The 13,222-nt window shown below is 36.9% G+C and overlaps 1 protein-coding gene across 1 annotated transcript; it reads left to right on the forward strand.

Moving 5' to 3' along the window:
* Positions 1 to 1,044: 1,044 nt before the first annotated feature.
* On the forward strand, positions 1,045 to 1,986 carry LOC116031845 (calmodulin-like protein 3). The gene has a single exon (XM_031274160.1). The coding sequence runs from the start codon at positions 1,069 to 1,071 to the stop codon at positions 1,681 to 1,683; it is 615 nt and encodes a 204-aa protein (XP_031130020.1). The 5' UTR covers positions 1,045 to 1,068; the 3' UTR covers positions 1,684 to 1,986.
* The last annotated feature ends 11,236 nt before the right edge of the window (positions 1,987 to 13,222 follow it).

Genomic DNA, 13,222 nt, shown 5'->3' on the forward strand with positions numbered 1-13,222 from the left:
TCATTTTCTAATAATATACTTAATAATCATATTTTTATCATTTCTTTTCAATTGTGTGAGGAAATCATAATATGATATTGAAGAATCATATTCCGGAAACCATCCTCTTTACACAATCACCATTCACCTCACAACTGCACTTTATCTTTTTCCACTTTTTCTTCCCACCCCCTAAAAAAAAATTAATCAATTTAGAAAAAAAAAATATTAATGCTACTTTAACAAATTTTTTTCTCCAAATATTTTACACATAACACATAATTACACTCCATCCGTCTCATTTTATGTGTTTAATTCAGTTAGCGAGTTTTGATTAAAATTATTTTTAATTTTTTTCATAAACATGACATCTAAAGTGGTACAAAGGAAGTATTATATTTATATTCATTAGATATCTAAGTAATGATACGTTTACTTACAAAATTACTTTCTAATATTCACGACATGTTGTTATTTAAAGACAAGTTACATACACCAAAAAATTTCACCAAAATCTTTACCATATGATGTTGCAACATATGTTTCAACTAATTCTTTAAAAAAAAAAAGTTTTATTGCCTCAACTAATTCACAATAATAATTAATACGTAGATTCTTTAAAAAAAAAAAAACATATAATGGAGTCAACTAATTCACAATAATAATTAATGAATAAAAAAAATTTATTGCCTAACAAATTTTGGTTCAAGTTGCCTTATTTGTTATTTAAAAATTGTATATACTAATTTTTGTAATTTTGGTTAGGTAAATGAAACTAATAAAAGATAACATGGCGTATGGTTGAGGGGAAATGACTCATCCATACCAGCTTAACTAAACGTTTTCATTGATTTTTCGTATAGAGCAACCTTGAATCTGTAAGCGAGCACACATCCTTGATTGATGTCAACGAAATGATTAGTTATTGTATTTGATAAAAATAGATACGTTGGTTTACACCCAAATAATAATAATGGAAAAAAAGTTGTAGCTAAATAAAATAGTGTTGTCCTCCACCAATATATAAAGGAGTGACCCTCCGAGTTTGTCTCCCAAATTTTCTCATCCAAAAGATTTGGCCATTATATAATGCCAACCCTTTTGCTAAGGCTCTTCTTCCTTCACACTCTCCTCAACGCATTCCTCCTCCGCTTGGTTCCCAAGAAGCTCCGGCCCCTCCTCCCAGCTTCTTGGTACCACCAACCCACCGCAATTACCAAATCGCCCCCGCCTTCTCGACACCCGCGAATGGACCGCGAGGAGCTGTCACGCGTCTTCGAGATGTTCGACCGCAACGGCGACGGGCACATCACGAAGGCGGAGCTGAGCGATTCATTGGAGAACATGGGGATATACATCCCCGACGCGGATCTGGTGGCCATGATCGAGAAGATCGACATCAACGGCGACGGGCGCGTGGACATCGACGAGTTCGGGGCGCTGTACCAGTCCATCATGGACGAGCGGGACGAGGAGGAGGACATGCGGGAAGCCTTCAACGTCTTCGACATCAACGGCGACGGCTTCATCTCCGTCGAGGAGCTCAAATCGGTTCTCTCCTCGCTAGGGCTCAAGCAGGGCCGCTCCTTGGAGGATTGCAAGAAGATGATCGTCAAGGTCGACACCGACGGCGATGGGATGGTCGACTTCGCCGAGTTCAAGCAGATGATGAGAAGGGGCGGCATTGCTGCATTGTCGTCGTAAAATCAATTTTTCCGTATTAGATCGATTGGAAAATGTAGATATTCTTTTTTTTTTTTGCCGTTAAAAAAAAATCTAAATTCCAGCTCCATTGATGGAGGAGGAAGATTAATTAGAGTCCAAGATCGGAGATTCTCATGTGAATTGGGAGAATCTAATTTTAAAAGATCTTGGCGATCGAATATGGGCTGGAGTTTATATTCTTTAATTTTGTGTGGGTGGTGAAGGAAAGGAAATTATTTTCAAGTTATTATCAAGTTCTTCATTTGTTTCATTTTTTTCCTCACTAGTCACTATTTAGTGCTACATGTAAAAGTGCATTATTGATTTTTTCTCTGAGAACTACTCACTTTGTTATAATGCAGTATTTGTTCATAATTATTTTCTCCACCTGCAGAAGCACAAACAAGTCAATTGTCACTAGTCTTGGTAGATTATTGATTTATTATAGTGATATTTGCATATATATATATATATATATATATATAATATCATTATGGGTTCTCGAGTATAATTATTTTGTTAGGTTTAGTCATAAATTTTGAAATTGACCTTCGTGGTCTTTTGACTTTAAAATTGTTATATTAATGGTTCAACTTAACCATGAGTGATCCTTACAAGAGGAACATGTAAGTAACAATTTAAAAGTCGGATTACGAGTGATCAAATTTAAAAGTTTAGACTAAACTTGGCAAAACTATTATTCTTAAAGAACGTTATTGGTATTAATTGTATACATTTATTATATTGTTCGATAGATAATTGTATATGCGTTGTCCTGCAGTTTTTGGTTTCTGCTCGATCCAATCCATTGGTTTTTTTCTTCCTAGACTAGAAACGAAATGCATACTAAATTTGTGGCACTCAGTGAGCAACCGCTGTGCAGAGGTTTTGAGCGGTGAAAGAGACGATTCCACGGAGGATATGAGCGGCGATCACGCCACGAGACTACAATATTTGGTCCGCGGTGGTTGAACCAATTTCAAGCCAAGGAATAGACTGACAAAGATTGGTAAGCTACATTATATGACTTACTTGCAAGACATTCTTACCGCATCATACACTACTTAACGTCATTATCACATCATCAATACTATATTATTTTATATCATATATAATAAGAAATCAAAATGTTATTCTCAAAAAAAAAAACAAAAAGAAGAAGAAATCAAAATGTAATAACTAATAAGTGATAATAATCACACTCAACCTGATTTATTAGATTTCGAAATAAAGTTATAAAACAGAGGACCGTGTTTCCACTTTCCAATGATTTGGGTCGGGTTAAAATAAATTTGAATTCTCTTCAAATGTTTAATTTAATATAGGATTAATATTTGATGCACCGCCGGTGTATAGATGCTATACACCGGCGGTGAATAAGAAGGTGCCACATCATTTAAAAATAAATTAATATTGACCGGGTCCTTTTTTGCAAAATACTTAAGACTTTATTTTATTAGGAAACTTTGTATTTCTTATTAACAAAATATATCACTTTCCTAAACATATTAATTACTTAACTATTATCTATCTAATTTCCTAAACATTTTTATTAGATACGTTATATATATATATATATATATATATATATATATATATATATATTTCACTACATTTATGTCGTCTGTACACAAATATATACAATCTACTAAAAATGTTTAGGAGTGTATACACATATATATATTCTACTAAAAATGTTTAGGAGTGTATAGACTATATGTGTACAATACAGACGACATAAAAATAAATAATATATATATATATATATATAATATATATATATATATATATATAGGGTCATGTTCAGGTGTGGCCGTGCCTTCCCGTGCGGCCGTGCGGTTCACACCACTCAATGTTACGAAATACACCACTCAATGTTAAGAAACACACCACACAAATATGCACTGTGGTGTGTTTCTTAATATTGTGGTGTGTTTCATTGTGTTTCATTTTGGTGTGTTTCTTAACATTGAGTGGTGTGTGACCGCACGGCCGCACGGGAGAGCACGGCCGCATTTGAACCAAAATCTATATATATATATATATATATATTATATATACTATATATATATATATATATATATATATATAACGTATCTAATAAAAATGTTTAGGAAATTAGATAGATAATAGTTAAGTAATTAATATGTTTAGGAAAGTGATATATTTTGTTAATAAGAAATACAAAGTTTCCTAATAAAATAAAGTCTTAAGTATTTTGCAAAAAAGGACCCGGTCAATATTAATTTATTTTTAGATGATGTGGCACCTTCTTATTCACCGCCGGTGTATAGCATCTATACACCGGCAGTGCATCAAATATTAATCCTTTAATATATTATAATAGGTAAATAACACTCACAACCAGTTTAGTTTTGGTGATTGCGACTTCGAAAGCTTTCCTTCTGTATGGTCTCAACGTCTCTAGGGTTACTCGGCTAAAGTTGGTAAGTTTCTCGCGTCGGCTGGTTCCGGCATGGAGCCTGAGGCGGTGCCTCCGCCGATCGCCGACAGAGGACCAGTTGGGGGAACAGAAGGTGGTCCAAGAACTGTGAAAAGATTCAAACATCTCAAACGTTCGTTCGTAGAAGTTGTGGCGGATTCTCCCTCCTTCGTAGAGGAGGTTCCGGTGCAATTGGAGAATGCGAATTGGTTTGAAGAAGACATCGTTGTTGATTCCGACAACGAAGAGGAGCCCAGCGAAAGAGAGGATGGGATTCCGGTGGTGAGGTTCTCCAAGAAGGTCAAAGAAGATCTTATGAAGCCATGGAGAAACGCACTTTTGGTGAAATTTCTGGGAAAGCCCGTGGCATTCACTCTCTTCCAACAACGTTTGCTCCGGTTATGGAACTTGACAGGTAAAGTTGATTTCATTTACGTAGGTTCGGGGTGGTTCATCATCAGATGTCAACTCCAGTCAGACTGCATGCGTGTGCTCACGGAGGGACCATGGAAACTATTTGATCAGTATGTTGTCGCTCAAAGGTGGAAACCGAAGTTTGATGCCGCCAAGGCGAAGGTGAAGAGGATGGTTGTTTGGGTCTGGATCCCGGGTCTCCCAATCGAATATTTTAGAGAGGATGCGATCAAGGAAATCTTGGCGATGGTGGGTACACCCCTGAAGCTCGACATGACCACGGTTGGCGTTCAGAGGGGTAAGTTCACGAGAGGGGCGGTGGAGATCGACCTGACGAAGCCGTTAGTGGCAGTGGTGATGGTTGATGATCAACCCCGGCACGTGGAGTTTGAAGGCCTTCACGCTATCTACTTTGATTGTGGAGAGGTTGGACATCGATCTGGAATGTGTCCAAAGAAACATAGCGCCTCTAATACGACACAGGAAACTTCGCAAGCAGAAAGAACGACAGAACATATGCAGGTGGAAGAAATTCAGGCTCCTACGCCCATCGCCAAAAATGGCGCTTGGATGATCGTTAATCGCAAGTCGAAAGGGTCGGAGAGGGGGTCGGCGAAATCGACAGGCAAAACGAAACGGGTAACCAAACAGAGCTCGACATACCCTTCCAATGGCACTAAGGCTGCACACAAAAGCACCAAAACTGGAGACACAGTGGGCGGTGGTCGCCCTGCTGGGAATTCTACGGTTCAAGTGTCAACTTCCACAAAATCTACAGGTAAGGGTAAACAAGTTGACACTACTCGGTTTCTAATACATTCGCTTATTTGCAGGACTTAGAGAATTTACAAGAGACACTTGTGCTTCTAGATGAGGATACTGTGCCCAGAGGTGCTCCTAAACCAAGGAATCACCGCAAGAATAATAAGGGCAAGAAACAGACAACAGTGACCCCGGGGACGAGTTCAAGCCTTACGGGACTCTTCTCGAAGGGGAGCTCAAATTCATACCAAATCTTCGTTTTTGGTAATACCACCGGCGCTCCTCCTAATCCCTTCGCAGGTGGTAATATGGTCTCCTCTTCGAAGGACGTTTCTCGGATTGATAATCAGACGGCGCCTAAGGGAGGCGGTAACAATTCTCCCTTGTTGCGGGCGGATTCCAAATGATTTGCATCAGTTGGAATTGTAGGGGTGTGGGGAACCATAAAACAGTGAACCACGCTAGACTCATGATGAGTGATCAGAAGGTGGGGGCTTTTTGCTTCCTTGAAACAAAAACTAAGGATGTTAGTAAAATTCGGAAGATGGCTGAAAAGCTTGGTTTCAATAAGCATTTTATTGTGGACCCCTTGGGTTTTGCTGGAGGTTTAGCGCTCTTTTGGAGGTCTAGTATTTTTTATTATTCAGTCATTAGACACACCTCCCAAACTATTCATGGAATTGTGAGTGGCCTAGGCACGGTTGTCACTAGAATTTCGTTCGCTTATGTTAGGCCGAACATTCTGGCTAAAGATATGTTCTAGAGTGATTGTAGAGATTACGCTATTAATAATGCAGGGCCCTGGATCATGATGGGAGACTTTAATGATATTATGGATGCTAGTGAGCAATGGGGCAGTGCCACAGTCAACTGGAGTAGGTGTGCTAAATTTGTAGAGGGCTACAATGCCTGTGCGCTGCTCGACGTAGGTACTATGGGAGTGCGGTACTCCTAGTATAGGCATGAAGGTGGACGGACTGTGCTTCGTAAAAAATTGGATCGGGTGTTCTGGAACTTGGATGCTCAAACCAGTTTTCCCGAGGCCAAATCTGCAATCCTACCGAGAACCCACTCGGATCACCATCTGATTAAATTCATTGGTGTTGCTAGGAGACCCCCCCCCCTAAAGAAAATAGACCCTTTCGTTTTGAAGGGGCCTGATTGAAGCGGGAAGATTACAAAACTCTTTGGAATGACCCTAATCTGGACCTTTTGAGTACCATTACCGAGGTAACCAGTCAGAGCAAAGAGTGGAACAAAAATGTTTTTGGCAACATTTTCAAAAGGAAAGCGAACCTTCAAGCTAGGATCAAGGGTGTCCAAAAATCTGTGTACTACCCTACCTCGAAGGGCCTGCAGGTTTTGGAAAACAAATTAATTGCGGAACTGGATCAAGTTTTAGTGGAAGAGGAACTACTTTGGTTCCAAAAATCGAGAAGGCAGTGGGTGCAGGACGGAGACAGAAACACAGCTTTCTATCACAAGTCCACCCTCATCCGACGTAACCGAGCCAGAATTAGAATGCTTAAAATCAATGGTGAGTGGAATTCTGATTTCAATGACATCTCGGACCATATGTCTAACTTCTTTATTGATCTTTTCCACAGGAGAACTCCGGCACATGATATCATTGACCTTCCCTATGAGGGTTGATGAGCACAAATGATGAGTGTAAAAAGGGTGTAATGTCGTTCCGCTGAGGATTGGTGTTATGGCACGAAACTGTGTGAATTACCAAGCACTAGAGTATATGAATTTATAGAATCCAAGTAACAGAGACTGAATGATGTGGAATAAAAGAAAGCAATTAATTAAGGTGAAAACTATATGATAAAGGTATGGGCCAGATTAGGGGGATTGTAATCTTGATGTTCCAACCAACTCAGGATTAGGGAAAGAATAATTAACCAAGAGATATATGGGCAATGCACTGAAGAATTCAAGTCAGCTACTCTCGTAATCAATAACAAGAATTAGGCTACAATTGCCTCACTATTGTGATGCATCAATCATAACCTTAAGCACCTAAGCATTGTAAGCCCCCAAAATTACCTCTACTTTCATAGCAGGAAAATTAGGTTGAAATTGGTAAGGCTCGAGGTCTTCAACCAACTATCGTTGTAATGAATTCCTCTCCTAGACTAGCAATTAATTCTGGCCACAAACCAATAACTAGTGCAAAGAAATCCCCAAATCAACATAAACCCTACGTAAAAGATTCAATCCCTTTATGCAATTAATCATAAATCGAACATCAAGATTAACAATGGACCCCTAATCCAAACCCATAAACGAATTACTCCCGCATGATGGGAGTAAACACAGCAAAGCAAGAATAAATAACCACAAACATCATAAGAAATAAAAGGGAAGGGAAACTTAACTGATAAAGAACAAACCCAACTTCAATCCAAGATTCCAAGCTTGAAATAAAATAATTCTAATCTGAAACTAATCTAAACTATGCTAGGGAAATATAAAGAGAATAAACTAAAACTAGCTAGGGTTCAGAACTCTGTAAGGGAACCTCTTTCAATTGTAGAGAATAGGTAGAATATATAGGAGATAGATGGGCCTTGGCCCATTAGGCAACTTCCAATTCTTTTCCAATTTGTATTCTTGTTTCCTTTCTTCCTTGTAATTCCCTTTTCTTCCAGAACTTGTCCAAAATGCTCCAAAATTCTTCCTTTGTTGTTCCTTGTAGATAAATCAGCACTTGGACAATATAACACACAAACAATTCCCAATTCCACTAGGATACAGAAAATAAACCTCAAAACAACTAAAATAAGGGGTGAATAATTGTACAAAATAGCAGATATCAAGGGTCCCAAGCTTAGTCATGGTCAAATGGTGTCGTTCTCCCGAAGGGCGAATCAAGAGGAAGTTCGGAAAGCAGTGATGGGTATGGAAAAGTTTGGGAGTCCTGGTCCTAATGGGATTCAAGCAGTTTTCTACCAAACTTTCTGGGAAGGGGTGAGGGTTCGGATCACCTCCTTGGTCAACGAAGCCTTAACTACCGGTAGGGTTCCAACCAGTCTCCTGGAAGCTTTCATTTCCCTCATCCCGAAGAAACAAAATCCCGAGACGGCTGCAGACTTTAGGCCAATTACGCTTCTTAATGTCTCCTTCAAAATTCTAGAATCTTACATTTCATTTTTTGGTTCCCTCTTCATCTTATTCAGATCTAATGATAATCTAGGGCATAATCCTAGACATGAAGAATAAGGCAAAACTATAAAGAGTTTTTTATTTTTCAAAGGGAAAATGACACTTTTTCCCCCTATGTTATGTGCTTATAGCACTTTTTCCCCCTGTGTTATTAAAGTGGCAGTTTTTCCCCCTCAGTTATTTTAAAAGTGGTAGTTTTCTCCCTTGTAATATTAAATTGACATTTTTGCCCTTAAAAATAACCATTTCATTTATTTTTATTCTCCAACCAATTATTACTAATATATATGGAAGATCACAGTTCGATACGAACCTAATCGAACACTGTAGCAATTGAACTTAAATAGTATAGACGGTTACGGTTACGATTCAGAATCGAAAAAATAAAATAAAATAATTGTTGAATTTAGACTATTTTTAAATTAGAAATAAAATTATAAAAATAAATAAATAAATAAATAAGTTTTGATTAGCGGTTCAAAATCGAAATTGGAACCGAACCGTACTGATTTATCAAAATAAGTGTTTGATCATTTTTACTATATATGACTGTGGTTAAGTTCCAGTTCACGGTTCAACAATTATTTAATTTTATTTTTCGGTTATGAATCGTAACCAGAACCGTTCATACTATTTCGGTATGATTGCTACAGTGTTTGGTTAGGTTCGATTCGAATCGTGATCATCCATACCTATAAGGGTAACAATGTCAATTTAACATTTTAGGGGGAAAAACTGCCACTTTAATAACACAGGGGGGAAAAGTGCTATAAGCACATAAAATAGGGGGAAAAACTGTCATTTTCCCTTTTTCAAATTTCTTGTGATTTTATCTAGTATACACATTTAACTATAAAACTAAGAATAAGAAAAAAGGGATTGTGAAAATTGAAAGATAAAATAAAATCATATGCAATAATAATGGAAAGAGAGCGATTCAAACCCTTAGTACGAATTGTGTTAGCATCTTCAAGTGCCATTACAACCCTTTATTTTAATTAAACAGTTAGATTCCCCTTGTCTGTATGTAACAGTTCTAAGTCTGTTGTTCGATGTCTTAGGAAGGCCCCCTAAGGAGCCGTTCCAATCCGGCCTCCCTCGCTGGCACGTGAAAACCCGTTCTCGCCATAGTAGCAGCTCAAGAAGTCCCCTGAATAGCCAACAATTTTAGGATTTGTAACTCAAAGTCAATTCTTTTTTCGAAGTTACAAATCCATTCATCGCACGCCAACTATCATTTACTATTATTTTATTAATTTATCATTTCTTATTTATAATAATAATTATAATAATTTATAGTTTAATTAAAAACATCAAATATGCCAAGCACTTTGTGCTCAGATGGCATATAGTGACTCCAGATACTACAATGTAATAGAGTCAGTAGCTTTCAAAAAAAACATCAAATATAAAAATTTTCTATTAATTTAATTATAATGCGTGACTACATTACAAATTATAAAATTTGAACTCAAATAATATATTTTATAATTTAATACATAATTATTATTTAATAATAAATACAATTTGCTCGTATGAGCAGCTCAACTGGTCACAGGAGTGAAGTTTGGGAGCAAAGATCAGACCAGTGATCGAATCTCACCAGTGGCAGTATGGGAACAACCTCTCAAAGTGAGGGAGACTCCTTTGTCGAGTTGGGGTGTGAAGGGCTCTTGGAGTTATGGATTCAACCTTTCAAGAGCAAAAAAAAAAAATAAATACAATTTTAAAAAAATACCAAAGTAACGGTCAAAATGACCGTTTCTTTGTTTTGCGAAATTAAGGAGCAAAAAAAAAAATACAATAAAAAAATACCAAAGTAACGGTTAAAATTTTTTTTTCGATCTATGAGAGAGGGGGACACCCGAGAAGACTCTAGCTAATGCCATTACCCGCCCCATTGGCAGGGATCCGTCTTGTGAATCTTGCGCCCAAATTGTCTTCCATGACGACACTGCACAGCCCATTCGGGACTTCGTCAATCAGTGTTAGACCCGTTTGGTTTATACGTGCTTGCTTAGCCAAAACATCCGCGGCTCGATTTTGTTCACGGTAAACGTGCTCCAACTTTATGTCCTCAAACTTCTGCATTAGCTCCATACACCTTGTGGCGATGTTGTTGCGTTTGCATCCTTGTATGGTACTCCCCTGCAGAATGTCAATTGTGGTTTTAGAATCACATTCGAGAATCAACTTGCGTACTCCTAGACGACTTGCCATGCACAAGCCTTGGAGAACCCCCCATTCCTCTACTTCAGCAACTGAACAGGTTCCTATCTTATACATGAACCCTCCCTTCCAATGCCCTTGATAATCCCGCAACACCCCACCGCACCCTGCTTGTCCACTATCCGCAGAACAGCTTCCATCAACATTGAGCTTCAACCAGCCCACAGGTGGCTTTTCCCAAGATTTTACACAAATTTTTAGAATCCAAGTAGGAAAGAGGAATGAAGGAAAAAAGAAAAAAAAGAAAACAGGAAAAAGAAAAAAGAAAAAGCAATTAATGAGCGTGGTCAGATAGCGACCACCCTCAACGCGCCCAGTGAGCGTGTGTAGTACACGGGCCCATTGGGCGCTGTTAGTGCGCTTAACGTGCACTAGTGGCATTTTTTTTTGTTTCAGTTTGTGGGGCCCACTTCAGCGAAAAAAAAAACCATCACTCCTGCAGCAACCCAAATCTTCTCTCTCCAACAGTCCAACACACTCTCTCTTCCACCAAGGATCCAACCTCCTCAAAAATCACCCCAAAAACTCTATTGGAGATGTTCTAAATGCAATGTGGAGAGGTAATGGACTAACTCATGATAATGACTTTAGCTCTTTCTTCTTTTTTTTTTTAGACCACGAGATGTTCTAAGTAGACTTTAATTACAAGAAGTACATTTAAGTTCATACCATACATAGATTATTCCCTGTTTGCACCAAGTCAGTCTAACTAAGGGACAACATGTTGGTCATATTGGTTATTCCATATAAGAGGTGGTTTTAAACTTTCGACCTTTTTTTAAGGAATAAGAGTATACGGTTCACTCACTCCAACCAAAATTGGTTAATTATACAAAATCTTTATTTTTTAAAACCGATTATACAAAGGGTGTGTTTGGTTGGTGGGTTTAGACATAAGGTATGGGTATCAAAGTGATTGTTATTGTTTTGTTGATAGGTTTTTAGAATATTACTATGGGTTTGAAATACTCCATTAATTGAAAAACTCATACCCCAATGAAATAAGGGTTTCATTTCCCTTCCTCCTTTCTTCCCCAACTATTAATAATCATTCTCATTCCACCCTACTACCAAACATGCAAAATACTTTCATTAAAACCTATTATCCGTATTTGATACTCATACCGATTCCAATTCTCATGTGCGAACTAAACACACCCTCTTTAATTGGCGGTTTCACTGCAATTCTCAAGTGGTGGTGACCATTAACCGTCCATCATGACCGTTTGAAACCTTGAGATAGAAATTAAGGAAAATATTCTTTACTTATGTCACATATGATTGATTCAAAAAATAAAGGTAATTTTTTAGTACTTTGGACACTGTTATAATGCAATATATGTTCATAACTACTTGATCAATTTATTGAAATATAAAGAGTTAATATCACCTCCACTAAAGATAGAACCTACCCCTTTTATATGAGAGTGCAATCGGGTGTCACTAGACCACAACAGATATATACCAAAAGATTTTCTACTTCGATTGCACTTATTATAAAATTACTAAGTTACCATAACGCTATAGTTTTACCTAGAATTAGGAGGAATTGCATTATTTTAAGATTAGAAGACTTAATTGCATTTGTTTTTTAGTTAAAGTGTCTAATTACATTATTTTCTATGGTACAATAGTGTATTTGACTTTTATCAATTGCCCTTTATGAAATTATACGCACAAGTACTACAAAGTATATATTAAGAGTAATTAATACATAAATATTATGTAACTTTAATTAATTTGTTAAATTTAATCGTTCTACTAAACTTTTAATTAATTCACTTTACTTTTAAAATTCATATAGCAAAAATTAATAAGTTAACTTATTAAGGAAAAGTACTAGATAAAATACTAGTTTAATTTAGTCAATTGTAATAATACCAAGTATTATTATAGTGATACAAATTCAATTTCTAAGTTCAATTCATCTTTGATCAAAGCATAATACGGAGTACTTTGAAAGAAAAATGTGAAATGTACACTTAGAAGTATTACTCTCATCATCTCACATGTATTGATTGAGTGAATAAAAAAAAATAACTAAAGTAAATAATCTTATAGACCTAAATAATAATAATCGTTTTCAAAAAAAAAAAATTAATAATAATCAAAATAGGGAGTAAATTAAACTGATGTACAACTCCGCTTAAAACTGATAATTTCATCTATACACAAGCATTCTTAGAATGCACAGTAGCATATAAATTAAATATGAATATGCACACAACTAGGAAAGTCCTTTTGTCTCCTTTCCAGTACGTGCTGTCATACCAAAAAAGAAATAAATTGGTAATTTTGGAAGAAACTTTTTATTTTTCTTTTGTTTTTTAATTAATCAGAGCATATGAGAGGATATAAATCACGGTAACTTAATGGCTCAATAGATAGAGCAAAATACAAGTGCGCATAAGGAATTTGTCCGCCTCACACGGTTGTTGCCGAGTTTTGCTCCCAAAAACTGTCCTACTAAACTAGTGAGTTGTATGGGCCTTTCTAATTTTGATAGGAGGCATATTAGGA

This window comes from Ipomoea triloba, chromosome 10, assembly GCF_003576645.1.
Source record: "Ipomoea triloba cultivar NCNSP0323 chromosome 10, ASM357664v1".
Taxonomy (NCBI): domain Eukaryota; kingdom Viridiplantae; phylum Streptophyta; class Magnoliopsida; order Solanales; family Convolvulaceae; genus Ipomoea; species Ipomoea triloba.